General features: G+C 53.8%; 12 protein-coding genes across 12 annotated transcripts in view; 7 read left to right on the top strand and 5 right to left on the bottom strand.

Moving 5' to 3' along the window:
- Positions 1-95: 95 nt before the first annotated feature.
- On the bottom strand, positions 96-2086 carry CC84DRAFT_1163628 (uncharacterized protein). Its single transcript, XM_018178309.1, has 2 exons — positions 1886-2086; positions 96-1828 (listed from the first exon to the last, which is right to left on the bottom strand). The coding sequence occupies exons 1-2, from the start codon at positions 2011-2013 to the stop codon at positions 244-246; spliced, it is 1713 nt and encodes a 570-aa protein (XP_018037849.1). The 5' UTR covers positions 2014-2086; the 3' UTR covers positions 96-243.
- Positions 2087-2411: 325 nt separating this feature from the next.
- On the top strand, positions 2412-3712 carry CC84DRAFT_660484 (uncharacterized protein). Its single transcript, XM_018187058.1, has one exon. It carries the CDS (start codon positions 2638-2640, stop codon positions 3496-3498), a length of 861 nt encoding a protein of 286 aa, XP_018037848.1. The 5' UTR covers positions 2412-2637; the 3' UTR covers positions 3499-3712.
- Positions 3713-5287: 1575 nt separating this feature from the next.
- Positions 5288-6201, bottom strand: CC84DRAFT_1204955 (uncharacterized protein; the record flags this gene model as incomplete). The annotated part of the gene is made up of 2 exons (XM_018181942.1): positions 5288-5307; positions 5736-6201. 2 exons carry the CDS (start codon positions 6199-6201, stop codon positions 5288-5290), a joined length of 486 nt encoding a protein of 161 aa, XP_018037847.1.
- Positions 6202-7604: 1403 nt separating this feature from the next.
- On the top strand, positions 7605-8652 carry CC84DRAFT_1175281 (uncharacterized protein; the record flags this gene model as incomplete). The annotated part of the gene is made up of 3 exons (XM_018180142.1): positions 7605-7694; positions 7935-7953; positions 8087-8652. 3 exons carry the CDS (start codon positions 7605-7607, stop codon positions 8650-8652), a joined length of 675 nt encoding a protein of 224 aa, XP_018037846.1.
- Positions 8653-9255: 603 nt separating this feature from the next.
- CC84DRAFT_1204953 (uncharacterized protein) lies at positions 9256-10489 on the bottom strand (the record flags this gene model as incomplete). The annotated part of the gene is made up of 2 exons (XM_018181941.1): positions 10035-10489; positions 9256-9996 (listed from the first exon to the last, which is right to left on the bottom strand). Exons 1-2 carry the CDS (start codon positions 10197-10199, stop codon positions 9256-9258), a joined length of 906 nt encoding a protein of 301 aa, XP_018037845.1. The 5' UTR covers positions 10200-10489.
- A 482-nt stretch (positions 10490-10971) lies between these two features.
- Positions 10972-11856, top strand: CC84DRAFT_1258571 (uncharacterized protein; the record flags this gene model as incomplete). The annotated part of the gene is made up of 2 exons (XM_018184839.1): positions 10972-11193; positions 11404-11856. The coding sequence occupies 2 exons, from the start codon at positions 10972-10974 to the stop codon at positions 11854-11856; spliced, it is 675 nt and encodes a 224-aa protein (XP_018037844.1).
- A 1754-nt stretch (positions 11857-13610) lies between these two features.
- On the bottom strand, positions 13611-15354 carry CC84DRAFT_657883 (uncharacterized protein). The gene is made up of 2 exons (XM_018187048.1): positions 14305-15354; positions 13611-14244 (listed from the first exon to the last, which is right to left on the bottom strand). Exons 1-2 carry the CDS (start codon positions 15166-15168, stop codon positions 13729-13731), a joined length of 1380 nt encoding a protein of 459 aa, XP_018037843.1. The 5' UTR covers positions 15169-15354; the 3' UTR covers positions 13611-13728.
- A 757-nt stretch (positions 15355-16111) lies between these two features.
- On the top strand, positions 16112-16579 carry CC84DRAFT_1216430 (uncharacterized protein; the record flags this gene model as incomplete). Its single annotated transcript, XM_018182802.1, has 1 exon — positions 16112-16579. One exon carries the CDS (start codon positions 16112-16114, stop codon positions 16577-16579), a length of 468 nt encoding a protein of 155 aa, XP_018037842.1.
- A 203-nt stretch (positions 16580-16782) lies between these two features.
- CC84DRAFT_1117856 (uncharacterized protein) lies at positions 16783-17959 on the bottom strand (the record flags this gene model as incomplete). Its single annotated transcript, XM_018175506.1, has 3 exons — positions 16783-17355; positions 17409-17794; positions 17845-17959. Coding segments are annotated over 3 exons (651 nt in total), but the record flags the coding sequence as incomplete, so codon positions are not given.
- Positions 17960-18492: 533 nt separating this feature from the next.
- On the top strand, positions 18493-19737 carry CC84DRAFT_657840 (NAD(P)-binding protein). Its single transcript, XM_018187047.1, has 2 exons — positions 18493-19464; positions 19540-19737. The coding sequence occupies exons 1-2, from the start codon at positions 18694-18696 to the stop codon at positions 19699-19701; spliced, it is 933 nt and encodes a 310-aa protein (XP_018037840.1). The 5' UTR covers positions 18493-18693; the 3' UTR covers positions 19702-19737.
- A 2298-nt stretch (positions 19738-22035) lies between these two features.
- On the top strand, positions 22036-22994 carry CC84DRAFT_1163624 (uncharacterized protein). The gene has a single exon (XM_018178308.1). The coding sequence runs from the start codon at positions 22224-22226 to the stop codon at positions 22551-22553; it is 330 nt and encodes a 109-aa protein (XP_018037839.1). The 5' UTR covers positions 22036-22223; the 3' UTR covers positions 22554-22994.
- Positions 22995-25235: 2241 nt separating this feature from the next.
- Positions 25236-25867, top strand: part of CC84DRAFT_657728 (uncharacterized protein) — a 2931-nt gene continuing 2299 nt past the window's right edge. The window contains exon 1 of the mRNA XM_018187046.1: positions 25236-25867. Within this exon, the coding sequence (XP_018037838.1) occupies positions 25380-25867 (488 nt within the window). The 5' untranslated portion in view covers positions 25236-25379.

The raw sequence follows: 25867 nt of genomic DNA, 5'->3' as shown, positions 1-25867 counted from the left end.
CCGTCTCGAAGGCCGGACATGCATCAGCGACGGCTCACGCCGTCAACTGAAATTAGTGCACAGGAGGTAATACTTCATTGAGAGGTGTTGAGATTTTGGCAGTTAACATTGGAATCTGTGATCCAACTGGGCGGTGAAGCAGTCACGCCGTCTTTGAAGAACCAGAAAATAATATCCCACCCGTCCAACGCCAACGCTATGCATGCCCCAGACCATGATGGGTGGTTGAGGAGAGGGACTAGCTCACTTCCGCGCGCGCTTCGAGCTCTGCACGCTCCCCTGGCTCAGCACACTCGCGCTCCTCTTATGGGCCGTGCTCGCAGCGCGACTCACCGTCTCGCTCGGCACCCTGCTATCCTCCTCGCCCTCGGCGTCCTCGTCGTCTTCTTCGCCTTCTGCATCGCCGTCGCCATCGCCGTCGCCATCCTCATCGTTGTCATTGTCATCGTCCCCATCCCCTTCCAAGCCAGGCGTCTGCTCCGCCGAATCCGGAATCTCATGCTTGCCCTGGGGCTCCACGCTGGTCGCGCCCGACTCACCCCCCAGTGCCCCCGAGGACCCACGCCGCTCCTTCATCTGCGCCAGCACGCGGCTCTCGCCCTCTTCCTTTTCGCGCACTTTCCGCACATCAAGCAGCTTGCCCACTTTGCCGATGAGCTGCTCGAACACGTCGGCGACCTTGCTGGTGGGCAGGGGAATGACGTCTGGTACACCGAGCTCAGCGAGTGCAGCCGCAATCTTCTGCGTCTGCACGTTGCTCTTTGCTTGCCGCATCTTGAGCAGCTTGTCTGAGCCGAAGGTGACGCCGGAGGTGAGGCGGTCGTGGGTGGAGACATTGTAGCGGTGCTCCTGCTGGGGGGAGAGTGTGCGGATGGGGGTTTGGGCGGACTGGTTGGTGGCCATGGACTGGCGGCGGGCGGCGGCGGAGAGTTGGGCGTTGGCGGAGGACGGGGTCTGGATGAGGTCGTTTGTGTTGAGGCTAATGCGCGAAGGGCCTGTGCCGCCGCCTGACGCACGCTTCTTGCTTCTGTCTTGCGCGAAGAGTTGGGAGAAGAGTGCTTGCAAGGCTTGTGATGATGTGAAGGAGGCCAGGCCGGCGGACACTTGTTGGTTCGCGGAGGGGTGCTCGAGGCGCGCGCGCAGCTCCTCGCGTTCTGCGTCCAGCCTGTTAGCCGCCATGTTGATGCGCTGTAGTTCTGCGAGCAGGAACTCCTCCTCTTTCACCTCGTCCATGCTTCGGTTCATCAGCGCGGCTGCCAGGAGCTTTCGGTTGCCTTCGAGCTCGGGGTTGAACTTGGAGAGGGTCTCGTAGAGGGTGTACTGTTCTGCGTCCATCTGCATCTCCGGTATCCGCAGCTTCATCAGCTTGGCTGAGATGTGGTAAAATCGAGCCTTCAGGTCTTCGACGGTCCGTTGCTTAGGCGGCGCGAAGGGCAGCGCGGCCAGCGCTTGGCTCGCGTCGCCATTGACCGTCTCTTGCGTGAGGTGTGACCTGTTCGCAGGCTGGTAGTCGTAGCGATCCCATATGACAGCCCACCGATACGAGTAGTCCTTCACAACCTCAAAAAGGTAGTCGGTCTCCTCGCGACTCCAGTCGTCGCTCCGCAGATATGCATCGTATTCCTCGTCGGTGAAGGTGGGTAGGTCGACCTGTATGCTGTATTTGAGGAAGTCGGCGCTGTTCTCGATGTAAGACTCTGCGCTCTCGCCATCCTCCATCGGAGTGTCTTCGCCGTCTTGCACGGGGGGTGTAGTGGTGGGTTTCCGTCGCCAGTGCTTGAGGACGAGGCCGTCGTCGCGAGCTTGGTTCACAAAGGGCTGCTGGACCCTAAATCCGACGTATTAGCTTCTGTCGAACACTGCTCGCGCCCAGGTATCTCCGTACCACTTCTTCGCGGGCCCTTGGTTCTGCCTCTTTGCGCGGTACGCCTTCTTTTCTTCGTAGACTGCGACAGGCGGCGGTCGTTCGCCATATAGCGCCGCGACTTCGCGCGCAACACCCTCTGCAGACATCAAGTCAGCCCAAACATTCCTCTGCGGCAATGCGCACCCTCAAAATTGCGCCCGACGTACGAATTCTCCTTACGGGCGCGGCAGCCTTTGCCCGCTTCTGCACGGCGCTCTTCTGGCCGTCGCCGCCCACGGGCAGCCCGAGCATGTCGCGCACATCGCGCCCAGACGCCATCGCGTGGTCTTTCGGTATCGATTCGGCGTGGAGCGAGCGTCGTGGATGATGCGCGTCGATGGGTTTGCAGGGGTGCGCAAAGATGTCGAAAGTTGGACGTCGCGTCAATGGTTGCGCACGGCAGGCGCCAAGCACCGTCTTCTCCGCTGCGTTGCCGCTGCGCCGCCCCCACTTTCTTCAGCCAACCCCCACATTGTACGGCCACTCGTTGGTCGGAGCCTAGCCGCGACTGGGCTACTCGTTCTTGATCAAGCATGCCTTCTCCTTACCGCCCAGCCTGGCTCCTTCCCCGCATCTCTCTTCGGTCCGTGTCCGCGTTCCCTTGGCTCCACAAGCCTCGTAATATCACTGCAGTCTCTCAGCACCCCGGCGTGCTACACGCTTGCACAGGTCGAAAAGAACAACATCAAGACCGATGATCCAGTCCACTACGGCACACTTGCCGACGTGAAATGCTTGACTTCGGCGCGCTGACCAGGTTGCTGTCTGGGCTGTCCGCGAAAAGGCAGAAAACAAACACCTGCGCAATGTGTACCCAGGTGGCAAAGGCTCTCGAAACCCCTGATAAATATAAGCGCTATGCATACGTTGCCGCTTCAGGTGACTTTCGGGCTCAAATTTGCCCAATCTGCAAAGCTATTGCAGAAGCCATACCCACCTTACAGGTACATACGTTTTCAGAGGATGTGGAGAGACTCGAAATTGTAAGGGAAGACACCATCTTCTATTTTTGGGGTGTTCGTTTGGAACTTGTCGGCCATCCTAACTCAGATGGAAATTGTACTCCGGTCATGGTCGATCATCAATGGATCGATACCAATCAAATACGCCGATGGATTCACTCATGCGACACTAGCCATTCCGGCTCCTGCCATACAATCACAAATCCTTGGTCCAGATTAGACCCTGCGACTAACCTACTCTTCATTGACGTGGATCGACAGTGCTTGGTATTGCCAACTTCCCAGACCGATTCCTGCCGATACGCAGCCCTTAGCTACTGCTGCGGTCGCACCGGCAGCAACCTGTTCCGAACTACACATAGCACGTTAGGTGCTTTGCTACACGATGGTGCCTTCGAGCAACCGCCTGACGGATTTCACATACCGCAGACCGTCCACGACAGCATGCTCGTGGCCAAGGAGGTCGGGATACGATACCTACGGGAAGCGATGGGCGTATATTCCACATATTTCCAAGTTGGAGCTGGGTTGGTTGGCAGGGTGAACCAGATCTGGAGTGGTGGTACCGTGTTTATGCGCAGGATCGTTTCTCCGACAAGGCTGCTCTTACTTCGTGTGTCCGCATGGTGAAGACCAACGCTATAACTATGACAGGAGAGCGAGTAAACAACTCTTATCACGATATCGGGGACGCAGAGTGCGACATGGAATTTGTCCAGATAAAAGGCTATGATCTTTCCGTCCCAATAGTCGGCACTCCCTCCCCACCAACCCATCCTCCAGCTCCATATTCTCCCATCTTGACATTTCGAACCACGCGCACTACGCTAACTGTTTCGGAACTATCCACATGGATCTGCGTTTCTCCGAGACGCTATTTCCTCTTCCCCCGTTCAGGCTCAGGGATTGTGGGCCTCCTAGAAACCAACATTGCTCAATACACTCGTGCTGGGGAGGAGTCCTTTCAGCCTGTTCTTCGGGGCGCGTGGAATTCAATCGCCGGAACTTCTTGCTCGCTGATAGCCATCAGCAGGATGACTCTGCCCAAGAACTATCGTGATGCGCCCAAGGCCAAGTACGCGCATCCAGACTGCAGACTACCGTGTCAACGCGATTCGAAAGACTGCAAACTCGGCAGAGATTGGAAGTACGAGTGCATCAATGTTCTCTGGGTCGAGTACGACGAAGAAGGTATCGCATACCGGAAGTGTTGGGGACGCGTCTTCGCTAGTTTCTGGGATAGCGAAAAGTGTGAAAAGGAGGAGGTTGATATTAGGCTGGGGTAGCCAGGTGGCTGCGCCTGAGCGCAAGGTCTTTTTTACATTGCCATGTTTCCTTCGTCCTTCTGTCCGGTATGGTCTTTCTCGCTGTTCTATCTCTCGGTTGACATCTCTTATTCCTTGGTATTATGTTCGAGTTTCTTTTTATGGATTCATGAGTCGCATTACTCGGCATTGAATATCACGAGTTGAGACATATATACAGGTCGAAATGAGAGAACCATATTCGAGCAAACCCCGTTCATGCGAGAGGGCTGAACTTATCACCTCGATATCGCCTTGGGTACTATCGGCCCTATCTTGACTGTCCACCGCTGCAAGCTAGCATGCTCAACAACCCAAAAGAGATTAAAGAAACAGGGTCGACGCGATAGGCATCGAGGTGAAGTAACATATCCATATACCCTAGGCTCACACATGTGCGGTCGCGTTGCTCTTACTGTCGCGTACCGAGAGTTTATGGAGCTGGGTACATTTGCATGATGAAGACCTGGAGCAGGGATAGATAGGCGGACGTCTAGCACTGTATTAGATGATTGGCGTCACCGAGGTATAGGAAGATCTTGGTCAAAAGAGGCGCAGGCATAGGGAGTTAGGAGTGGTTGAATGAAAACTAATTGGAGAGCGGAAGCACCTGCTTGGAGTGAAGGAGATTGCTCACGTTGTAACTGGATGGAAGGAAGAACGGGAACGGTGATATCCAGGAAAGTGAGTGGTGAAGGGGACCGAGTCTGTTGACGGTAGAAGATTGACTGCTTAGTTTTGGCGGATAATGTCTTGGTTTGGGGCAGTAAAGGGACATTTCGGAAGCTATTTCTGAATGGGGACTGGTAAGGAGTTTTGCTGGTGGCGAGTAAGGGTCTTTCCGCTATTGCCGCAACGGGACGATGAAATGTGTTATTACAGGCTGATAGGGATCTGAAGTAGGGGTCTCATTGATGTAGATTAATGGCTCTTTCAGCGCTATGTATTTTTTTGTACTTATTACGTCGTTCCCATGTGCATGGGAAGGCGGTCACCCAGAAAAAGCAATTGTATCCGAATTGAGGGGCTACAAGGACTGGATATAAGAACGACCATCCCTGCGAGTCGAAAATGTGATTAAAGAGATAGAAAAAGTACGCCATATTACTAGAGTCTCACTCGATAGCAGCTGTACCTGCGTAACATACATAGACGCAAAGTACATGAAGGTAGCAGCATGATCTCCTCTCATATCGACCAAATGTGATGTTTCGCGTGATTTTTCAAGTGATGGTCACCCATTTTCACAGTCTCTTATGCCGAGCTGTCGGCGTGTGGATGCGGTGGGACGTGTTGATGGCTGTCGGCAAAAATACGAACGCCGTATAGGGGCGGCACATTCCACGAAGAAAATTAATGAAAGGTCAGCGGATGAGGAGTAAATCTCTCAGGAACCATCGTAGCGAACATCACCATCAACAAGCATCATTGAGAGGTCGCATGAACTCATAATGAAATCCAGAGTCACGGAGCGCAATACGCTGCGGATGAGGAAGACAACACATGAGTTCGAAGATCATTTGGATAGGAAAGTGGCCTATTCAATGATTTGGCCTGACTTACCCCGCCTTTCATTATGCCGCTTGTCGGCAGCAGCAATCTGCTCGTCCGACGGCAGCTTCGGAAGCGGATTTAACCAGCCACGGCCTTTGTCATACGAGGCGACAGCCCTGACAAGTCTAACAAACTCTTTCTTATTGTCTTGATTCACGCATATTCTAAACTTATGAACGAGCTTCTTGATAGGCATGCCATCAGGTAGTAATGCATTGTAGATCTCGCTCGTGGACGGATGATGGGTCTCTAGGACTCCCTCATCATGTGGGCTGTCCGGTAGGCCTCTCACACATACCTGCCAGAGCTGCTCCCGTTGCTCCACGGATAAATCAACATGTTCTAGGAATTCGGTTCTCACGCGACCCAGGCCTGGGATACCAGGACGCTCCACTGTTCCCGGTTTATTGCGTGCGTGCGTTGAAGGTGCGGCGTCGATCGTCGAATCTGTAGCAGAACTCAATGTAACTGACATCTGAGACACTGTGATTGGAAGGTCCGAAATTCGATCTGGTTTCGGTGATGAATGATCTGGTCTTTCTGATCGATCGATTTCATCAAGAGACGACCATGCCGGACAACTGATGCAAAAGGAATGAGTTCAAATCGGACACTTTAGATATATTCCCTCTGCCCACGGCCGGGCGCGTTTGAGTAAAGCTCTTTGAGCGTCTTATCACGTGCGGCACACTCCTCCGCAAATTCTTTTCTTGCTCGCTCGAGCTCTTCTGGGCTAGAGAATAGGCGTATTTCATACAGTGGAGACTCAGGAATTGACCCCTCGTTGGGAGCAGCAGTGCCGATGAGGGAGGCGCATGAGGGCGCGTAGTTACTATCCAGACCGCGAGTATACGTGCCACGTGGTGGGAGTTTTGATGTCAATGGTAGTCGTCAGTGTCGAGAATCTGTGAATCTCGACTGAATGCTGAAGGGTACGGTGCGTGAAGTGGCTGTTGACGAGAATCTGGTTAACCTCAGAGACCGTAACAGGCGAGCAGATTGCGTCGCCATAAAGATGATGTCGATGCCGCAGCACGCGGTCGGAAATCTCGATACCCTGTGTTACCTCAGGATGAGCGATGCAACATGTCGACGCGTTCGAGGGTCGAGCAGGCGTGAGTCACTACCGTGTCTATGCGCACGCGAATGACATGAGCAGATACTGGATGCATCTCCAAATTTCCGCGGCTGCGATTCGATCAAGGCACTATCAGCAACGTCGTGCATCCACATTCGCGCACCGTTGGCATTGCATAGTCCAGCATGGTATAACACGCGTTCTGGGTGCTGAACACACCTCAAAATCGCGCCATGGTCACCCACCGTCCTTTCAGTCGCGTTGTCTACGCGAGCTCACGTGATGGCACTAGTGTCTTGGCCAGAAAATCTATATAAACGCGCGTGTCCCCGTCCCCTCCCTCGCTCCTTAGCTCTCTTTGCCTTTTGGCTTAGATCAAGTGTAGTAGTGAGTGAAACCCGCTTCCAGCCCAGTATTGGCAGTCAGCTGACCACTCCCCGCCACAGTCTGTTCTTTTCAGTTTAATCTCTGAAACGAGACTACGGTCTCATTCAAGATTATTCCTATTTTTGCAACTGGGTCTCCTCTCCCTGGGCTTGCTCACAGTTGAGACCATAGTGTCGCCAGTGTACGTTGCTCTTGGCCTCAACCAGCGCCTTTGCTAATGCCTCCTTAGATAGCACTACCTCTGGCCGACGCGAACTTGATCTTTTTTCATTGAGCACTGCAGCGCAGCTGTTTACTCAAGGAAGAATCAAAGATCCCTTCGTCTGCATCCACCTCGACACATCTTACACGGATCTCGACGTTGCCGAACATCTGCTGTAACATACGGTACTGTACTTGCACGTAACGCTGAGATGTCCGACCGCTGCTGCCACGCGGCCGAGGGTGATGTGCAACAACCTGATGCGACAGCAGCACTTGGCAATACTGGGCTGCGCCTTGAGGTCAAGCCTCCAGCCCATCGTTGACTGCTGCGTGTCAAATGTCACGCACACCGCACCGTCCTACAATCTAATACTAGGAGTCTAACACCTACGGATCTTCCTTACCGCCACCGACTCACTCTTTGCAGAGGGAGAGGTCAGCCTGGGAAATTCCGGCACATACACGATCAATCGGCCCTTGGAGTGGAGCGCCATCACTGGGTGTTAAATTGCTGAATCTCTCATGCTGAGGTAACGCAGGGCGTCAAAATTTTCGACGGTGAGCTGCGGCATCGTGCTGGTCCTCATGGCGACGCGACCTGCTCGCCTGCTGCGGCGTTTGGGGTCGACTCGCACTTAACCAGCAGCTGTCATACACACCCTTCCATCTACAATTGCGTCGAGGCGTACAGACTCACTTCAGCAACCAAGATCAAGTCCTAATCTCTTATCTCGTGATGCGCAACTTCACCTGTTCAGTACCTCTTCACACTCGCGCAATCTTCCAATCGCCACTGCTGCGCCCAATTCGGAGCCCAACCCCGAGCATGTACTGCACGAAGAGAAGCAAGCTCACAGCGCAGAGGAATCAACGACAGCGAGAACAGTGTTGTGGGCCCTAGCAGAGAGTGCCGAAGTTTTTACGGACCTGGAAAACAGCCTCCACGACAGCGATCTACATCCCGGCGCGCCCTGGGGCTTTGTGGTTGTGCGCACGGTATACGGCAGTTTTGCCCGTATGCTTGAGGAGCTGACAAGCAACAATAGAGAGACACTAGAAGATGCACAGCAGGGACACGTCTTTCTACGCCACAAGCTCACCATCCTCAATAACAAGGCCACCCTTAACAGCGCTGATTGCCATACTGTGCTTCGCTGCTTCACGCATCCCCACTTGAGCGTCGGCCAGTTTCCCGACATCAAGGTCGTCACGATCAACTTCTGGGGCGGGAGAGCGGCTACAATAGTAGAGGATTAGGAAGACGGCGAGACGGACGACCTTCACAAGGATGTAAGGTGGATATAGTTTAATTTCAAATAAAATGGACATTTGGGTATGTATAGCGATCTAATGTGGGAAGGTCACTACCACGAGTATTATTCAAGGCCGTGGAAGGGGTATACCACAGAAGACGTGTACCCGCCGTATGCTAATAGGAACATACATGAGGTTCAAGTTGACCAGGATAGAAATCAACTGAACGCGGAGTATGTGGATGCGGCATGGTGGAAACATACAACGCCAGGATCGATAATGATAGATAGTCGATGACATGGTGAGTAGTGGAGTTCCACAAAACACATGGGTCGGTCTTGCTCAGCTGAAGAATATATGGCGCAGCGACACTCAACACCCTGCAACACCTTGTGGTGCTTCGTGCCTTCGCTAAGGGTTTATTTTTCGAATTTCGCGGTGGCCTGCCACATGCGCTGGAACCGCCAAAATAATCACTTCCATGGTATTGAAGACATCAAAATTTCCAAGCACGAGTTCAACGCGCCAAAGGCGGCACAATTATCAGGTCTACATTGCATATCAAACGCTTCTGGAGTACAACCGAACCGATAAACCTTGATACCCTTAAGCAAGGCAACGATCATAATACCCGGCATGCCTTGGAAACTTCTCATCCAACTCCTTTTTGATCTCGGCGAGACACTCCTCTTTGCGATACTGACTGACATCTGGCCATCCATGGCGGCGATATATAGCTTGCACCATAGCTACGAGGCCCTCTAGAATAGGCCCATCTATAGGCGTTGTGTTGGTCCATTTGTCGACCACTTGGTACGCATCTTTGGCGAAGAAGTTGAGCTCGCGGAATTGGGATTTCAGCATTTCGAAGAAATCGCGGAAGGGCCAGCAGGGACCCCATCGTATAAAGTCATCAAGGTCATCGTCTTCGTCGTCTTCTTCATCTTCGTCATCTTCGTTGATTTGGTCGACGTTTTCATCCACATCCTCCTCGCCACTCGCATTCCCATTAGTCTCAGTCTCCTCGCCATCAACCGAACCAACAAAGTACGTAGGCTTCGGCTCAGAAATCTCCTTGATCACAGCCGGACAAGTCATCCAATACACAAGCCTATCGGCTGTATCCAACACAATGACATCCGGATCCTCCCCCATCAGTAGACCCCCGCGCACGAGCCCAATGCAACTCTTTGGAAGCTTTCCACCGAATTGTCTCTTCTCACCTTGCGAACCAAGAAGTTCAAGAGCTGCGTCCGCTTCCCCCTCCTTCATTTGGTCTACAATGTGCCTCCAATCGATGAATGAGCCCCCAGGTAGCCCTTCTGGGTCGGGTGGGCCGGGGCCTGGCTTAGACTCGATGTATGGCAAATGGCGAAGCAGATTACTTTCCGTGATTTACCCAGCTCTTGCATCGCTTCGGCAGTCATGTTTGGCCAGCCGTCTGGAGGTGGTTCGATGATATAAGATGGGTCCATGAACATGGCCGCGAGGAAGGCATAATAGTCTCGTATTGCGGCGACACAATCATCGCGGGAATAGCTAGAATCCATACGGGATGATGAGCACGAATGGAATTGAAGAGGGGTGGATAGGCTTCTGGCTATATGGGCAGATCTCGACTATTATACAAGGGCAAGGACTGATGTAGCGGCTCAGTCATGTGGACAGTCCTAATACGTTAGGTATTGAATGCGCGGCGTAGCAAGTGGGTCAGAGAGCGGCAAGCGGCGCAATAATTCGCACAGCATGGGGCAAGAGCATTCACTTGTCCGGCACTGAAAAGAGCTGCCAAAAGATCAGGTCACGATTTGTGGCTACGTCAACCGGTGCCTAGGTAGACATTATATAATGATGCATCTTTGTATATGTGTTGCGTTCGTTCGTCGTAGTTATGCCTTTTCCCGAGTCGAAGCGAGTCCTGAAAGCAGCGCTACGCTGACGGTATCTCAATCTATCATTCAGAAGCTACACAAGAGGTATACTCTGACCAGAGCGAACCGCAGTTTGTTCCAACTCCCAGATTCAGCGCATAGAACCTCACAAGGGTAATATCTGCTGCCTTCGCCATATCCGCGCAGTACACATCATCCTTTTGTAGCACCCATTTCATGCAATCATACGGAACACCTGCTTGTGTCGGACCAGGAGCTGCAGGCCATACTGCTCAGTTTGCTGAGGATGAAGGCATCGATGGGGTCGATATTGATTGGGAGTATCCCGGGGTGAATTCCTAATGTTTAACCAGCGTCCCACTAGCAGTGACCAAATTAGACTCCAGACATAGAAGAAGACGGCGCCGTACTTTGGGAAAAGACAGACGGGATGGATTACCTCAAGTTTCTCATCTTGTTGAAGCAGAAGATGGGCGCCAAATCCGTGTCAATTGCTGCTTCTGCGTCTTACTGGTATCTCAAAGCTTTCCCGATCGACAGAATCGCTAAGGCTATTAATTATATTGTTTACATGACAAAGTCGTTTTGGCTCCTCATTGCGGTTTTCTTAGCCAATAACTCCATCTCTTCAACAGATATGACCTTCATGGACGTAAGTTTTGAACATCGCCCGCAGAAAGCATCTTTGTAGCAATTTGCACGTAGCTCATGTGGCACTGGCAGAATGGGATTATGGTAACCCAAACTCTTTCGCGAATACCCGCCTGCGTAGGTTCTTGACTGGGCATGATTTGGAGCGATTCACTGACGAGCAAAATACAGGTACTTCCTCAAAGGACCGACTGATCCGATCCTAGCACAGGGCGGTATAGATTCTACGGGACAGCTTATGCGTCTGCTACCCGCGCTTAAGGACAGAGGCGCAGGCAGCATGTGGAAACGTGTGTGCTTCAAGCCCTCTATTGACAAATTTGACGAAAACGACTTCAGAGACAACATGGGCAGAGATCCTTGGATACGGACCCAAGTCACATCCTTGGTGACTGGCAAGAAAAAGCCCCGAACAACCAAGACAGTAACCATCACGGAGTTCTCGGCCACCGTCTCGATCCTATCGCAATTATCCATTGCTAGATATCTGCCTGTACCTCAAAACAACATGGATGATGGCCAATCGGAGAACAAATGTTGGCCCAGTGCTATCGCGCCATTGGATCCTGGGTTCGCGCTTCTGGAAGTCGACCCTTATTATGAGGGCATGCGGCCGCCATACGACTATGCTCAGCCATATGATCCACCAAACAACGGAGTCTGACGTGCTGGCATCTTCGATACGAAGGATCTGACATGTTGTTGCGGAGCCAGCGACATTGTTCTATCCCATGCAAAGTGAGAGGTAAAGGCGTGGGGTGAAGGAGTCTGTCCATATTACTGTAGTAAAGAGAGCGCTCTAAAGCATACCACATTTACACTCGCGCCATGGGGAAAGCAAATTTTAAGCTCTTGTAGCCATCCTTTAATCTACCGAAAAAAATTATCCGGATCCCGGTTCACATGCCCTCTCCTCTCCTCTCATCCCAAACCACCCACCCACACACCCACCAACATTACCAAGACCACCACCCACGCACCCTCCTCCACCGCACCAAATACAATCGGTAAATACCAGCCTTAACCAAATTCAGATCCGAATCAGAATTGCAATCCCATTTCATTTCATTTCCCTATCGACATCACACCGCGCCGCGCCGTCCCACATTAACCTGGGCAACTAGCCAGCAAGACCAGTGCGGTCTGCCTAACCTAACCTCTGAATCGCCTCGCCTCGCCTCCCCGTTTAGCCTAGTTACTTACACTCCACACAGTCACGGCAATCGACAAAGCTAATCTCTCACATATACCAAGGAGATGGGGAGGCAGCGAGGTTAACGCCACTTATGAACACCACGACACGACACGACACTGCACAGCCTCCCACCTCCCCTACCAAGTACAAACAAGCGAGCGAGGCGCACATGTGCATGAACGTCAACACACGTCAAGCCATGTTTGAACTCCCCATCCACATGCACATGTACGCCATTGCGTCGCATAGCACGAACGCCCGATATAGCTATTCTTCCCGCTGTACTGTCTCGTTACCTGTCAGTCATATGCAATACGAACAATCGTCCAGTCGGCGGTCGCCCATCAAGTAAAATCGAGTCAAGTCCAGTTCATCACTTCACGTCACCCAAAAATTGCTCACTTAGTCTCGCAAGCGTTTTGAATTCGAAAAGTCACTCTAACCTCTCTTTCTCTAGTCTAAACGTGAATCAAAAACCTGAAACGAAACAAAATTGCCAATTCGAATCTCCCATACCAAATCTCAAAGACACCTTTTCAAATGCCCTGGCCCCTCAAACAAAACGTGCTGTAGTGAGAACAAAGACAGCCAATTGACACTCCTATCGTACTAGTCTTTCCCTCCCCACTTTTTCCCCTTCTCGCCTCCAACGAGCCAGCTCAAACCCATCACATCCCAGACACAAGGAAAAAACGAGGCCACACGGCCGATGCGATAATTGGATGCCATGGGTAGAGCCACAAGCTGCTTACCAAAATATGTACAGAAGTAAATATTCATGACTGTTCTATTTCAGGACGAGCCACTTAGCAAAGGCCGAAGAAGCGCTTGAAGTTGCCACCGGTGCTGTAGCCGTTGCTGCCGTACGAGCCAACCGGGGGCGGCGGAGGGGGTAGGGCTGGAGACAGCAGCCGAAGAGCTCTCGCCGACGGGGAGAGCGCTTCTGAACTCCGGCTGTTTGTGTCAGCCACTGTGCCTTTAATTCTCTGTTCTTGCAAGGAGCGAGGTGACCGCGAATGGACAAAACGAATGAATGAATAAACATGTCCGTCCCCTGTGGGGTATGGCACGACTGCGCAACAAGAACATGTACAAAGACCACCCATTGGTTCCAACCCATTGTATTGATGGCGTTGAAGATTCTAAGCAAAGTATATCCCAAGTATGTACCGCGAAGCGCCATCCTACGCCCCGACCCCTGGACCCAGTCCTTCTATCCCAGCCTGTAAATCCAATCTAATCCCGAACAGCCCACAATACCGCACCGAGAAGTGCGTAAAAAGCCCGCCAACGTGCTCTGAGAAGTTGACTCGGGCACACCTCACGCCCAAACCGCGCCATCTAGTTCTTCAAAATGGGCTCCGTCAACTTCGCAGCCGGCATCCAAACCTGGTACTTCTTCGTCGCCGAGTCATACGACACAATAACCTTGCCGTGGTAATCGTCGTTACTCCCCGACGCAACCCTCGCATCTTCCGGGTTCGCGTACTTGACCAGCTTGGTCGCAGTCCCGGGCAGTAGGCTGTCGACATAACTCTGCATGAGCGCACCCGTCGTCCTGTACCGGTCGCCGGTGCCCTCGACGCCGTCCCACACGGCGACCATCGACTGCACGTTTTTAGTGAAGTGCGACTTGTGGTCGGTGAGCGCCTCGAAGCCCGAAGTGGGAAACACATCGTCGACTTCCTTCTTGACGTCGGCTTCGGTCATGTAGAGCGTGGCTTCCTTGTGCTGCGCGGGAGTGAGCTTGAAGGAGGCGCGGCGCTTGCCACTCAGGGGGTTGGTGAAGGCGTTGTCGAATTGCGGGGTTAGATCCTTGTGCGAGGCGTCACCGACCGTATTCTGCCAGTGGTGTGACTGTGGTAAGAAAAGTCAGTGGCTGGGCTTCAAAAGTTGCGGGATCGAGGCGGAACTTACCACGTAGACACCCTCGTCAGAGACTGCGACCACGGACGTACATCCCATCAGACTCTTGACAGTCACGAAATTGACACCTGCGCCCAATGAGGCCCACGACTTGAAAAATGAAGTGGGCTTGAAACTGTCCTCTGGCATATGCAGAACCTTAGGAGACGACGCCCACACATCTTTAGTCCAAGCGTTGAGACCAGCTTCAGTCTTGGCCGCAGGCTCAAAAGTGGCAGCGCGCTTGGAAAGCGTAAGGCTGTTGGTCGAGAAAAGGTCTCTGGTGGTCTTTTTGCCGCTCTTCTTGCTGCCCTTTGCGCTTGTTGTGCCCTTCTGGGCTCTCTTGGGCCTGCAGCCCTTGGTGGGGGAAAGTACCTCCCAGTTCCTCTTCTTCTTATCTGGGCACTTGCCACCGTTCTTTTTCTTCTCTGCTGCCGTGCATGTCGGGCACTTGCCGCCATTCTTTTTCTTCTCTGCTGCCGTGCATGTCGCTGGGCACTTGCCGCCATTCTTTTTCTTCTCTGCTGCCGTGCATGTTGTCTTAGTAGCGCACTTGCCAGCTTTCTTCATAGCAGCAGTGCACTTCGTCTTCGTCTTTTTTCCCTTGGTCTTCGATCCCGTCTTAGTCTTAGTCTTTTTGGTCCGCGAGGTAGTCGTCTTGCGACTACCCCTGGCCCTGGCCTCGAGGACATCGTGGGTGCCGCCCGTGACTTCTACAACACCTGCATCATCCGGCGTAACAAGAGAAATGGTTGACGTGGTAGCGAAGGGGCTGGAGGTTGTCGTAAGAGCGTGCTCATCCCTTTTCTTGTCGAGAGCCAAGGGCGTCACGCCAAAGAACAGGAGCGACGCTAGGAATGCGTTGGAGAACTTCATCTTGGGCGACAAGATGCAAGCTCACGGTCAGATATTTTGCTGAAATCAGAGACAGATGGATGTGTCTCGTCGAGTAGGCCCACAGGGCTGTTTGAAACGAATGAATGTGAGAAATGAACGATTGAAGGAAAGGTTAGCGGAGAGGACAGTAGAGACTGATGTGGTTGATAGGTTGTGGCAGGACTTGACTTGGGTTCCATGTATACTGTTTTATAGATCGGTGTATGGTTGTTCTGGGGGCTGAACACTAGGGCCAGTATTGTCCGTCCATTCGGAGTCTGGAGAAAATCTTCGGCGATTCTTCGCTTCAAAGCGATGCACTGTGGAACCTACCCTCTAAGTAACAAAATAAGCAACATACCCTGGCCATTTTCAAAAATGCCTACAATCCCGCTGGTTTGGATACGCGGCTTGTCCCCACCGTGTCCGCCATCGTACGATAAACGAGATGACCGTTGCAGTACTAACGATGAATAATTCCCCTACGCAGTACAAGCCCGGGATATGCAAACGCCCCCAAACGCTAACGATCCACGGATACCGAGTTTGGCGGAGAGAATCCCGTCGCTGCGTATCAGGAAAGGTCGTCCAGTGGAGCAGCCTTTGCAATGTGGGCTGGTGAAATCGGCGTGATGCCTGAAAGCGAATGGCCTGGTGGACCAAGCTACTGGGAGCGTTGAAGCTTAGCGTTCGGACATGCAAATGTGTAAGCCGGAGGAGGTCAGTTCAACGGTCCCTGGGGGCCAGCTAACGCCAAGCTCGGCCTAGCTCTAGTCTATTTGTAGCAGACCCTCACGTGGTGACGCCAGCATTGCACTGCGCCCCAGCCTGCGCCTTCCGGCCCCCACCAAAGCTTTGTCAAAACATTATACAAGCACCAAACATCAGCAGCAAGTCGACCAGCTCCAGGCACAAACAAATAATACACCAAGTTTCAACTACAATGGCCCAGGCATCACCCGCAAATGGCTCCGATCAACCCGTGCAGCGATCACCACTCATCACGGAACCGCTTTCTAACCACCCGGTTGAAACAATGCTGGCCGCCTGCCGCGCTGCGATCGCCAACGGAGAGGACGTCAACGCTCTTGATACTCTTCCGCACGTAGGGCACAACGCAGGACGGCCACTTGACGCCTGCCTACGACAAACCCACATGCCCGGCAAGAAATCTATCGTTGAGAACCTCCCAGTGATCGAATTGCTCGTAGAGCACGGAGCTGATCCACGGCTGTTTTCGAGGTCAGTCGGAGTTACGGGGATCCCGATTGTGCTTGCGCGACGGTATGCTGTGGATGAAGAAGAGAAAGAGGAGCACAGGGCGTTCTGGAAGCATCTTTTGGGGCTATTTGAGGAGGCTGTTGTGCGGATCGATGCGAAGAAGAAGGTGGAGACGGAGGGGGACGGCTGAAAGACATAGAGATATGAGGCGACGATACCCAAGTTTATGGAATTGACCACCGTATTGCGGCTTGACGTGTGCATGTATGTATCCTATTCCGTCCCCGCGCCGCGACGAAGTGCTCGATAAGAGCTTGCAGCGGCGGCTCTGCGCTTTTTTCGCGCGAAGGCGTGGCAGGTAAGAACGTCATTTCGTGGCATTGGGACGCCTCGCATTCGGCATCATGTATAGTAGGCTGCCCAAGGACTGGAGGTCGGTTGGATTGAGACAGCTATGCGAGGAACTATTGCGGGACTAAGTGCCTGGAGCAGCCCGCTTGCACATGGCTGAACGTGTGGGCAAGTGGCAACCGCTGTAGGCACACTGTACGATGACCGCGGCAGCTCATCTGGGGACAACACCCTCGCACCGCAGTGCCATCGTTGATCCCCACGCACTTCACTCGCATTGCAGTCCACCTGACATGACAACGTGCATCAATTCTATCGCCATCGCTAATCGAGACCCAAGTAACGCCGCGAATTCCTACAGTACAGCCCGCCAATGCACCCAAAAGCCCGTAAGACCTGCGCGAACCTTTTCCCAGCCGTACATGGTATTGCCTCACACCTTCCGCGCCTCGTAGTAGACCCTTCTTACGTGAGCTTCTGCTTGATGAAGAAGGCGCGCAGATGCGACAGCTGCCAGGCGCAGGTGATGCCGAGGACGGCGAGCTGGATGAGGGTCCACCGCACGACGCGGGCATTGGTGTGCTCGGACTGGTCGCGGAATTCGGCCTCGCGCTCCTGCCGTGGGTGTTAGCATGCATTCCCCCGCCCTCGCTATTGGAGCCACATACCCGCTGGAAAATCTGCTCCCGCCGCACATCCTGCAGCCTGCTGTTCAGATCCCGGACCTTCTGTGACAGATCATCGAGCTTGGTCTTGTCCGTGCTCTCAATCTTGCTGGTCTCCCCGATGGCCAGGTCTAGCGTGAACTTGACGCTCGCGTGGACACCGCTGCCGAACCATGCGCCACCCTGCTGGACATTCTGGGGCACCACGCAGAGCCGGTGCTCGCCGCTGTCGGCAGCGCTGAAGGTGAATTTGCCGGTGCCGGAGCCGCGCTGGGCGACGACGCGGTGGTTGTTGTCGAAGGTCTCCTCGACGGTGATGAAGACGCCGACGTCGGGCTTGGAGATGTAGTTCTTTGCGGCGTCGTCCCAGACTTTGGCGTCGTAGTGGCCTGTGCCAATTAGCTGCGTTGCTCTGGGAGGTGTGGTGCGCCGCGCATACCAACGACCAGCGTGTCCTTTGGTAGCTCTTCGAAGAAGCACTTCTGGACGGCGCCGTCGATGAAGAAGTGCAGCGCCTGCGAGGGGACCGCGAGGACCGCGGCGAGGAACACAGACGATCGCCACATGGTGAGGGGTGGTGTGCGGGAGTGCTGCCGTGTCCGATATGTATGTTGCAGTCGAGAAACCGTGTCGCCAAGTTCCGGGAGCGCAAGCGGCTAGCGCGAAACAAGGGCGGGAGGGCCCAGCTTCCTGTGCCGTGTAACATTATCTCCCTCATCTTCGCAAGCCCTTCACGGCTTTTCGATCAAGTCAGACCAAGTCAGACCCAAAGTTTCTGCGACCATACATGACCCTCTGAAATCACTTGGTACTCCACGCGTACTACATTGGCAAGAATCCGCACGAAGCTGTGGCCGTAGCTGCGGCTCTATGTCACCGCATTAAGCTCGCCCAAGGAGATCAAATCGACAGTCGCTTGCGTCTCCATGGCTGTGGAAATAAGTGGTCTTACTTGTTCAAGCGAACAAGGCCGGAATCGAGCCTCAGCTGGCCTACCTCTCGCGTGTTACTGAACGGAAGTGTAGTCGGACGCCGCATTCCCCATGCTGGCGATCCGCAAAAGCCGACCCCGCATGTCCCGAGCTTGCACTTGTAATGTCCAACTTACCGAGGCGTATGCGATCTCATAGCCGTCAAGTTGATGATGCGGCGTAGCTTACTCGCCTTCTTCTCCTAGAAACCGAACTGCTCGACCAAAAATCCCTTTTTACTGTACACTTTTTCCCCTTCCGACGTTTTACATTTCGACCGTGCGATCACATTACACCACAACCCGACACCTCCAACCATGCCCCTGTTCAAACCCTCCTCCGCATCCTTCACCACACTCTCCTCCACCCCAAAGACAATCCTCATAACCGGCGGCTCCTCAGGCATCGGCCTTGCAACCGCGACCCTCCTCTCCGCGCTCAACCCTTCCCACACCCTCATCCTCCTTGACCTGCAACCGCCGCCCCCAAAATTCTCCCACCCCGCCTCCCACACTCTGTACATAAAATGTAACGTCACCTCCTGGCCCTCCCAGCGCTCCGCCTTCGAAGCCGCACACAAAAAGTTCGGCCGCATCGACGCCGTCTTCGTCAACGCAGGCATAATGGAATACCGCGATCAATTCTTCACCGACTTGCTAGACTCCTCCGGCAAACTCGCAGCGCCAGACCACAGAACCCTAACCGTAGACCTGAACGCCGCAGTCGACTCCACCAAACTCGCTATCCACTACCTGCGCAAGAACGGTAGAGAAGGTGGGAGTATAGTCCTGACGGCGAGCGTGGCGGGGTATCTGGGGTTTACGGGGGCGCCGCTGTATACGGCGGCGAAGCATGGGGTTGTGGGGCTGGTAAGGTGCTTGAAGGGGGAGGTGGCAAAGGTTGGGATTGTGATTAGTTGCGTTGCGCCAGGGATCACGGTTACACCGTTGTTGAATGCGGGGGAGGAGGGGGGCAAGGGTGTGTCGCCGGAGGAAAAGGGGGAGGTCATGGCGAAGGCGGGTGTCGCGGTGAATCGGGTGGAGTCTGTGGCGTTGGCTGTGTGCTACTTGCTGGATGCGGGGAGGAAGGTGAGCTTGATTGCCCTGAGATCCTGGCGAAGTACGGTCGCAGTCTCCTGATGCTGTGCTGATGTGCGATTGCAGGCAAATGGCGCGGGAATCCTTATACAGCAGGATAAATTCACAGACATTGAGCGAGGGCTTGCAAAGAGTAGGGCGTCTTGGATGACGCAGGAAATGCTGGATGATTTTCGGGGAGGCAGGGGAGCAGATGTGTTTGACGTCCCCTCCAAAGCTAAGATTTGAGCAGCGGTATGGATCTGCAACTTCCGTACGTATGGGGAGATGTATCTTAGGGGGTCTTACCCGCCCTCACATTCATTCTGGACACAGCAAGACGTGCTCGAGAGTAATGAGTGATATTAAAAGGCGTTTCGCCCTTCCAAGAGCGTCGAAAACGCTCACCAGAAGCTGTCCTGATCGGAAAAGATATTGTGGGGAAGTATGTAGTACATGACTATTAGAATCTATCACCATGATAATATGCAATGCAAATCAATTCGATAGCACGAGACACTGGTCTTTCTGAAACTTACTAACATCAGGCTGGCCATGGCTACGATAGATGGCTTGTAGCCTGTCCGTGAAATCTTCTGGGATGGGCGTACCGGAGCCGTTTGTTTAGTCAATATATCGAAAACCTCGTAAGCGTCTTTGGTGATAATAATCAGCTTGCGGAACTGATTCTTTGGCATCTCAAAGAAGTGGCGGATAGGCCAGTATGAAACCCATTGTATTTCTTCGTCTTCGTTGTCATCGTCATCGTCATCGTCGTATCCTTGATCTTAACGGGGAAGTTCATCCAATACACAACTCCAGATCTTGTATCCAGCAGAATGACATCCGGATCTTCTCCCACCAGCAAACCACCATGCACAAGGCCGATACAGTGTGCTGGAATCTTTCTCCCAAATTGATCTTCTTCACCTTCAGACATGAAAGGCTCCCTTTCCGGGGACGCCGTCCCGTCGCTCAAGCAGTCTGCAGTATCCTGCCAATCGATGAAAACACCGCCAAGAAGTCCTTGAGGCAGGTTCGAGCTGGTTTGTTGGCAGTATAAGGCAAGTGCCGTAGTGAGTCGATCACTTTATTCGTTTTGCCGAGACCTTGCATAGTTTCGGAGGTTAGATTTGGCCGCCCATCAGGAGGTGCTTCGATGATGTAGGCTGGGTCCATGGATGTGGTAGTAAAGAAGAAATAGTAGTCTCGTATCACGACGACACATTCTCCGCGATCGTAAATCAGATTCACTATGGAGTTTAGTAAGTACTTTGGCCAACACCGTCAAAGTGAAGAAGCATCTCGAGATTTATTGATAGCTGGTGCAAATGTTGTGCAAGCGTGCGAATGTAGTTGTGTCTGCGCCGCAACGAAGCTGTCGCTTGGGTAAATTCTGTGTAATCTTGATGCAGATCTGAGCTTTCATCGAGGCTAAGCCTATATCTACAAAAATCCACACTCTCAAGGCCTCGGCGCTTGGCAGGAGGTCCCTTCGGGACTCGATGCACTTGCCGCCTAGTTTATGCGCCGCAGGCAAGAAGCCGGAGGAGTATTTGATGCCGAGGCCGCGTGAAAGAGCGGGATTTGCTCAATACGTCGAGTTGGTGCGACAGGTAATCAAAACGGCATATGCGCCTCGATATGGATCCTATACATGAAAGCATTGATGGGGAGTGGCTCTTGCGACAGGAGAAGAGGAGCAGTTGTCCTTCGCAACAGGTCTCCCAAAGATGATACCCTCGCTTTCACTGTGGGGACTAAAGACCTACGCACTTTGCTATGATAGGCCAAGGGCTTCTATAGTGAAAATATGACATGGTACAGGCCGAACAGGGCCGCAGTCCAAGGGACAGCCGTTCCCTGATGTATTCCATCGTGTTGGACACATGCTAGTTTGCAGAAGCAACTTGTTATTATATGCCGACACATGTAAGCAAGGGAATTGATTCACCGGTTTTTCTTCAGCATCTCGGTCGAATCGCTTCACAGACAGGCTATCGTTTCACCCCCGACGTGTAGAGCTTATACTGCCGATAATCACATCAACTCCCCCAGAGACATCTCTTCCAGATTTCTGATTGCCAGCAATGTGATTGATCTCTTCATCAATCACGGAAGGATTACAGTTGTACGTCTAAAAAAATCTACGTGAACTACTATCATCGCGGTGGGCCGCACACAGCTCGATGCCGGGCGATTTGCAAGATGGATTTCGCGACGGCTGGAAAGACGCAAAGCTGGACGTACCGCGTGGTGAGGCATTGCACAATGCTACTATAGCGCTTACGAATTTCAGTCAAACTACGGACCTATCGACTATTCAGAAGTCACATACATCGTCAGCTACAGGTAGTGGTTCGGTGGGGGTGGAGATCAACACTATAATCGTAGGACTGGTAGCTGGAGCAGTGCTGGTGCTGTAGTTGGATAACTGGCATGGCAGGGCGTCGGGGGCCATCCAGCACATCGGTCCATGATTTGGACAGCGTATCATACCGTAATTTGGTAGATAACAACCCTAGAAGTACAGGTTCTGCTATGGCTCGCGTGGTAATGAGTAGCACCCATACCAATCGTAGGCGCATCGCGAGAATTGTCGAGCCATGAGAAGCTACGGCCGAATGCTATTTTAAGTACGTGAGCTCGTACGAAAGTACAAACGTATGTTCGTGAACTTGACGTAGTCCTTTACCTTCGAGACCATCGCGGGTTCGCGTAGTTACACCGCGATGACGCGAATTCCAAGGCCTGTAAAGGCATGCCGCCAAATGCCCGTACAGTGTATCTGCCTTCAGCGAGGCTGCAGCACCCACGTCCCCATTAAGAAGGCACGGAGTAAACACGCGTTCGCGCATATACCGCTTACAATCTTGAAGGATCGGCTGTACAAATGGAGCATGCAGGTGATCGGAGATGACAACGCTCTACGCGAAGTCCGCCTGCAACCTCAATCTGTAGGCAATCTTAACATCGCAGAAGAACACTCTCAAGGCGAGAATAAGCGCGCGAAACATGATCGTGTCATTTCCGGCTCGACAGTTGAGGATTGTGGTGCGAAAGCTCGTGATTTCCGATCGGCAGCCTTACCACAAGGCTGAACCTCTGGGTTTGAGCTCTGTTGGACCTTGGTAGATATTTTTGAGCTTTTGTCGGTAATGAACGTATTGAGCCATGCCTCGAGAATCTGGAAGCATCCACGATTGGTGACCAGTAGCTCATCTAGCGACCCGGGCGGCACACGCGCGACACAGTGCCGGACGGGCTGTAGAGGACCACCAGCGTAGCTCTTACACCATGCGACCCAAGGTTCTAATGCTGCTAGGTTTTGCCTTGTGTTTTATTCAAGCTCATACGGTAGAAGTTTCGATCGCGCTAAAGTTGAGAGAGCATTCGGGCTGTGCAGTGACGGAAGTGGAAATACGTGCCGTCTCTCTCGCGGTCCGAGTGGATTTCTTCTGCGACAGTGTTTGATAGGTACCGTCATGATACACAACTTGAATCGATGTAGACCGACCTCATGGATAGCATGAACTAGTTTCACCCAAAGTACGATGAGCGGGGAAAGAGGCTATTTTCTACGTCTACCCCACTGCAATGATCTTCAGGAACCGACGTCAATGGTGTCGAGATGTTTTCCTGGCTAGGTGATCTAGATGTTTCGTTTCAACCGCCCGTTTCAAAGAGACGAGGCGAGAGTGGGGACGACAGCCCTAGGTTGCCCAGAGAACAGGCCGTCAGAGAGGACATGACAGGAGACTTTTTCCGCATTATTGATGCGTGCGATCGAAACAGCAGCATGGATGCCCTGGCATACTCGGTGTGCTCAAGAAACCATGGCCTGCGCTTGATGGCCAGATACCGAGGATCGACGACTGTTGCGGCAGTGGCTTTGCACACTGGCTAGCACTGGCCAGCAATGCGCATGGGTACAGTGTCAAGGAGTTCGCAGCATACACTGTACTGTGACTTCATGACCGGCGAGGCTGAGAGCAGCTTGGCCAGACTCTGGCGGCCAGCATCAAGCATCCCACAAGCACGCAAGATGTAAGCGGAGAATTTCCGCATGCGACCGTAGCTCCACACGGAGAGTGCGAACTATGAACGGACTTAGTGTCGATCAACAAAGGTAGCGGTAGGATCGCAATAGATGAGCAGATTGAGAATCCGAGTGTGGCGCGGGGGTTGGTCAGCCCGCATGCTCTGTCACCAAAATGACATGTATTTTTGCAACGTGGATTGAAGTTTCAACACCAAAAAAAGACAGCCGAGAATAGACGAGACCAAGAGAAGAAACTTGTTGCAAACAGCTGGGAGTGCAGAACGTCATGCAAGGTGCCTGCCCGCATGGTCCCGCAGTCAATCTGGGAAGCAACGCCGCGAGATTGTTTCTGGGGCAAGCCCACTTGGCACAGTCGGAGGAGACTCGCATTCGGCGCCACGTTGTATAGATGAGGCTCTGTGCTCGGTGTGGTTCTTGGGACGTGGGATCCGAGGCACGTCCAGACGTTGAGGCCTGGAAGTTGATGGGATGGCAGCAGGCGATTGAGGCTGTGTTGTTATGCAGCAATGCTCACCCGGCTGGGTTGAAAACAAGCATCGGCAGGCGAGGGCGGCTGGAGGTCCTAGCGCCGAAGGCAGGAACCGCAACCGTCAGGCATGGCGGCTATGGTTGGAAGGCGCGAATGATGGGCGATGTTTTGCAACCATCGACGACCCACCGGCGTCATGCTAGGAGTGGGCGGCAAGATCAAGCACAGCATAGAACAGCGCGATGCCGCGATGCTGCCATTCCGGAGGGGTGCGGGAGTTGTGCAAATTGTAGGGAGGATGGGCAGCGGGGCCGTGTCGCACGAAGACGGAAGCGGCAAGTCGGGAAGGCGCTCGGGCGACGAGCGTGGAAGGCGCTGTGGCTCCCATTGTGAAACGGCCCACGATGGCAACGCTCGCAGCCATCTGACCCAACGCCCGCAAGCCAGCACCACCACGGCGCAGCGCAGGCCTCGAGCATGCCGCCGCCGTTCCGCACGACACAATGGCTGACGCCTCCCGAGTGTCCTCACCGGGGCCCGCCAATCTGCGCGACCCCCGTCAGCCGCAGCTTTCCTAGATGCAGGAACGCTGGCCAGTGATTTGCCGGCCGTGCATTACTGCCAGGTACCCGCCGCTGGTGTTTTAGACCCAGGAGGATCGCCGCAGGGCCAATTTGCTTTGGGAGAAGCGCGGTGAAACGAGGTCGAGCCTGCGCCAGACGGGCGTCGACACTTGTCACGCTGCCAGCGGCAGCACAGAGGAAAGAGGCGGACAACGAGGGCGCGGCGACTGGAAGACCACGACGCCCGCTGCAGCGCCAGCACGCGGGCACTAGGACTGCATCGCGAGGCCCGCTGGACAAAAGCCCTCGACCCGCAGCGCTTCGCTCGCAGGCGAGCGGCTCCGAGCGCACCTCACCGGCCCTAGCGCTACAGCGACGGACCCTGAGTGGCCATCGCGCAGGAGCCCCAGAAACAGGCCCCGGCAACACCACACTCACTGGTCCCTGCAACGACATGCCCCTGCTGAAATTACTGCCGCCAGGGGCAATCAGAAGGCGAATGGGCCTTTGTCCTTGGCACCGCTTCCTGCAATCATCGCGCATCCTATATAGCGGTCTCGCCGCCTCCGTCCTGCTGCTCCTCACCGCAAGGCTCACCTTCTTTCAAGACATTCGCTTTCGTCATTCATTGACGCTGTCTCTCCTTTAACAAACTCCAGTCACTCCTTACAGGACCGTTCGCTTTCCGCAGAATTGACTTCTGCCTGGTTTCCTTTGCAGCATCAATATCCGGCAAAAAAAGAAACGTTCTCGTCCATATACAATATCCAGGAAACTGTGAAGCCTTAGCACTCAACATCTAAAGAAAAGAACAAGCATCTTCCCCGCCAAAATGATGAAGCTTACTGTCGCCTTCCTCGCCTCGCTGGCTGCCGCCGATGCTGCCCAGGCTCGTGGTTCTCGCCATGCTCGTCGCGCCAACTACGGTGATGGCTACCAGGTCGGCCCCGTCTCCTCTGCCGTCGTGAGCAGCTCTGCTCTCCCTGCCTCTCCTCCCGTTGCCTCAGCTCCTGCTGCCTCCATCCCCGGCAACGGCTACGGCACTGGCAACACTCCCTCCGCCCCGGCCTCCAGCGCCATCGTTGCGACTCCCTCTCCCTCCACTGAGGCATCGCCCGAGCTCCCCCCCAGCAGCGCCCCGGCCCCTTCTGCGCCTGCTGTCTCTGCTCCCGGCGGTGGCTACGGCACTCCCGAGACTCCCTCCAGCCCCGCTGCTGAGGTCCCCTCGTCGAGCGCCCCGGCCGTTGTCCCTTCGCCCAGTGCTCCGGTTGCCAGCCCCTCCAGCGAGGCTTCGCCTGAGCTGCCTTCCAGCAGCGCCCC

This window comes from Paraphaeosphaeria sporulosa (assembly GCF_001642045.1).
Source record: "Paraphaeosphaeria sporulosa strain AP3s5-JAC2a unplaced genomic scaffold CC84scaffold_4, whole genome shotgun sequence".
In the NCBI taxonomy this organism is placed as follows: domain Eukaryota; kingdom Fungi; phylum Ascomycota; class Dothideomycetes; order Pleosporales; family Didymosphaeriaceae; genus Paraphaeosphaeria; species Paraphaeosphaeria sporulosa.
Note: the sequence above shows the minus strand (reverse complement) of the source record. Positions and strands in the feature narration are given on the sequence as shown.

Excerpts from the sequence above, each read along its gene's own strand:
- CC84DRAFT_1163628 (XM_018178309.1), bottom strand. The coding sequence starts at position 2,013 with ATGTCTGCAGAGGGTGTTGCGCGCGAAGTCGCGGCGCTATATGGCGAA. Across the intron at positions 1,829-1,885 it reads CAAGGGCCCGCGAAGAAGTG|GGTCCAGCAGCCCTTTGTGA; the intron begins GTACGGAGATAC and ends CGTCGGATTTAG.
- CC84DRAFT_1163624 (XM_018178308.1), top strand. The coding sequence starts at position 22,224 with ATGCCCGTACAGTGTATCTGCCTTCAGCGAGGCTGCAGCACCCACGTC.
- CC84DRAFT_657883 (XM_018187048.1), bottom strand. The coding sequence starts at position 15,168 with ATGAAGTTCTCCAACGCATTCCTAGCGTCGCTCCTGTTCTTTGGCGTG. Across the intron at positions 14,245-14,304 it reads CTGACGAGGGTGTCTACGTG|TCACACCACTGGCAGAATAC; the intron begins GTAAGTTCCGCC and ends TTCTTACCACAG.
- CC84DRAFT_660484 (XM_018187058.1), top strand. The coding sequence starts at position 2,638 with ATGCTTGACTTCGGCGCGCTGACCAGGTTGCTGTCTGGGCTGTCCGCG.
- CC84DRAFT_657840 (XM_018187047.1), top strand. The coding sequence starts at position 18,694 with ATGCCCCTGTTCAAACCCTCCTCCGCATCCTTCACCACACTCTCCTCC. Across the intron at positions 19,465-19,539 it reads TGCTGGATGCGGGGAGGAAG|GCAAATGGCGCGGGAATCCT; the intron begins GTGAGCTTGATT and ends GTGCGATTGCAG.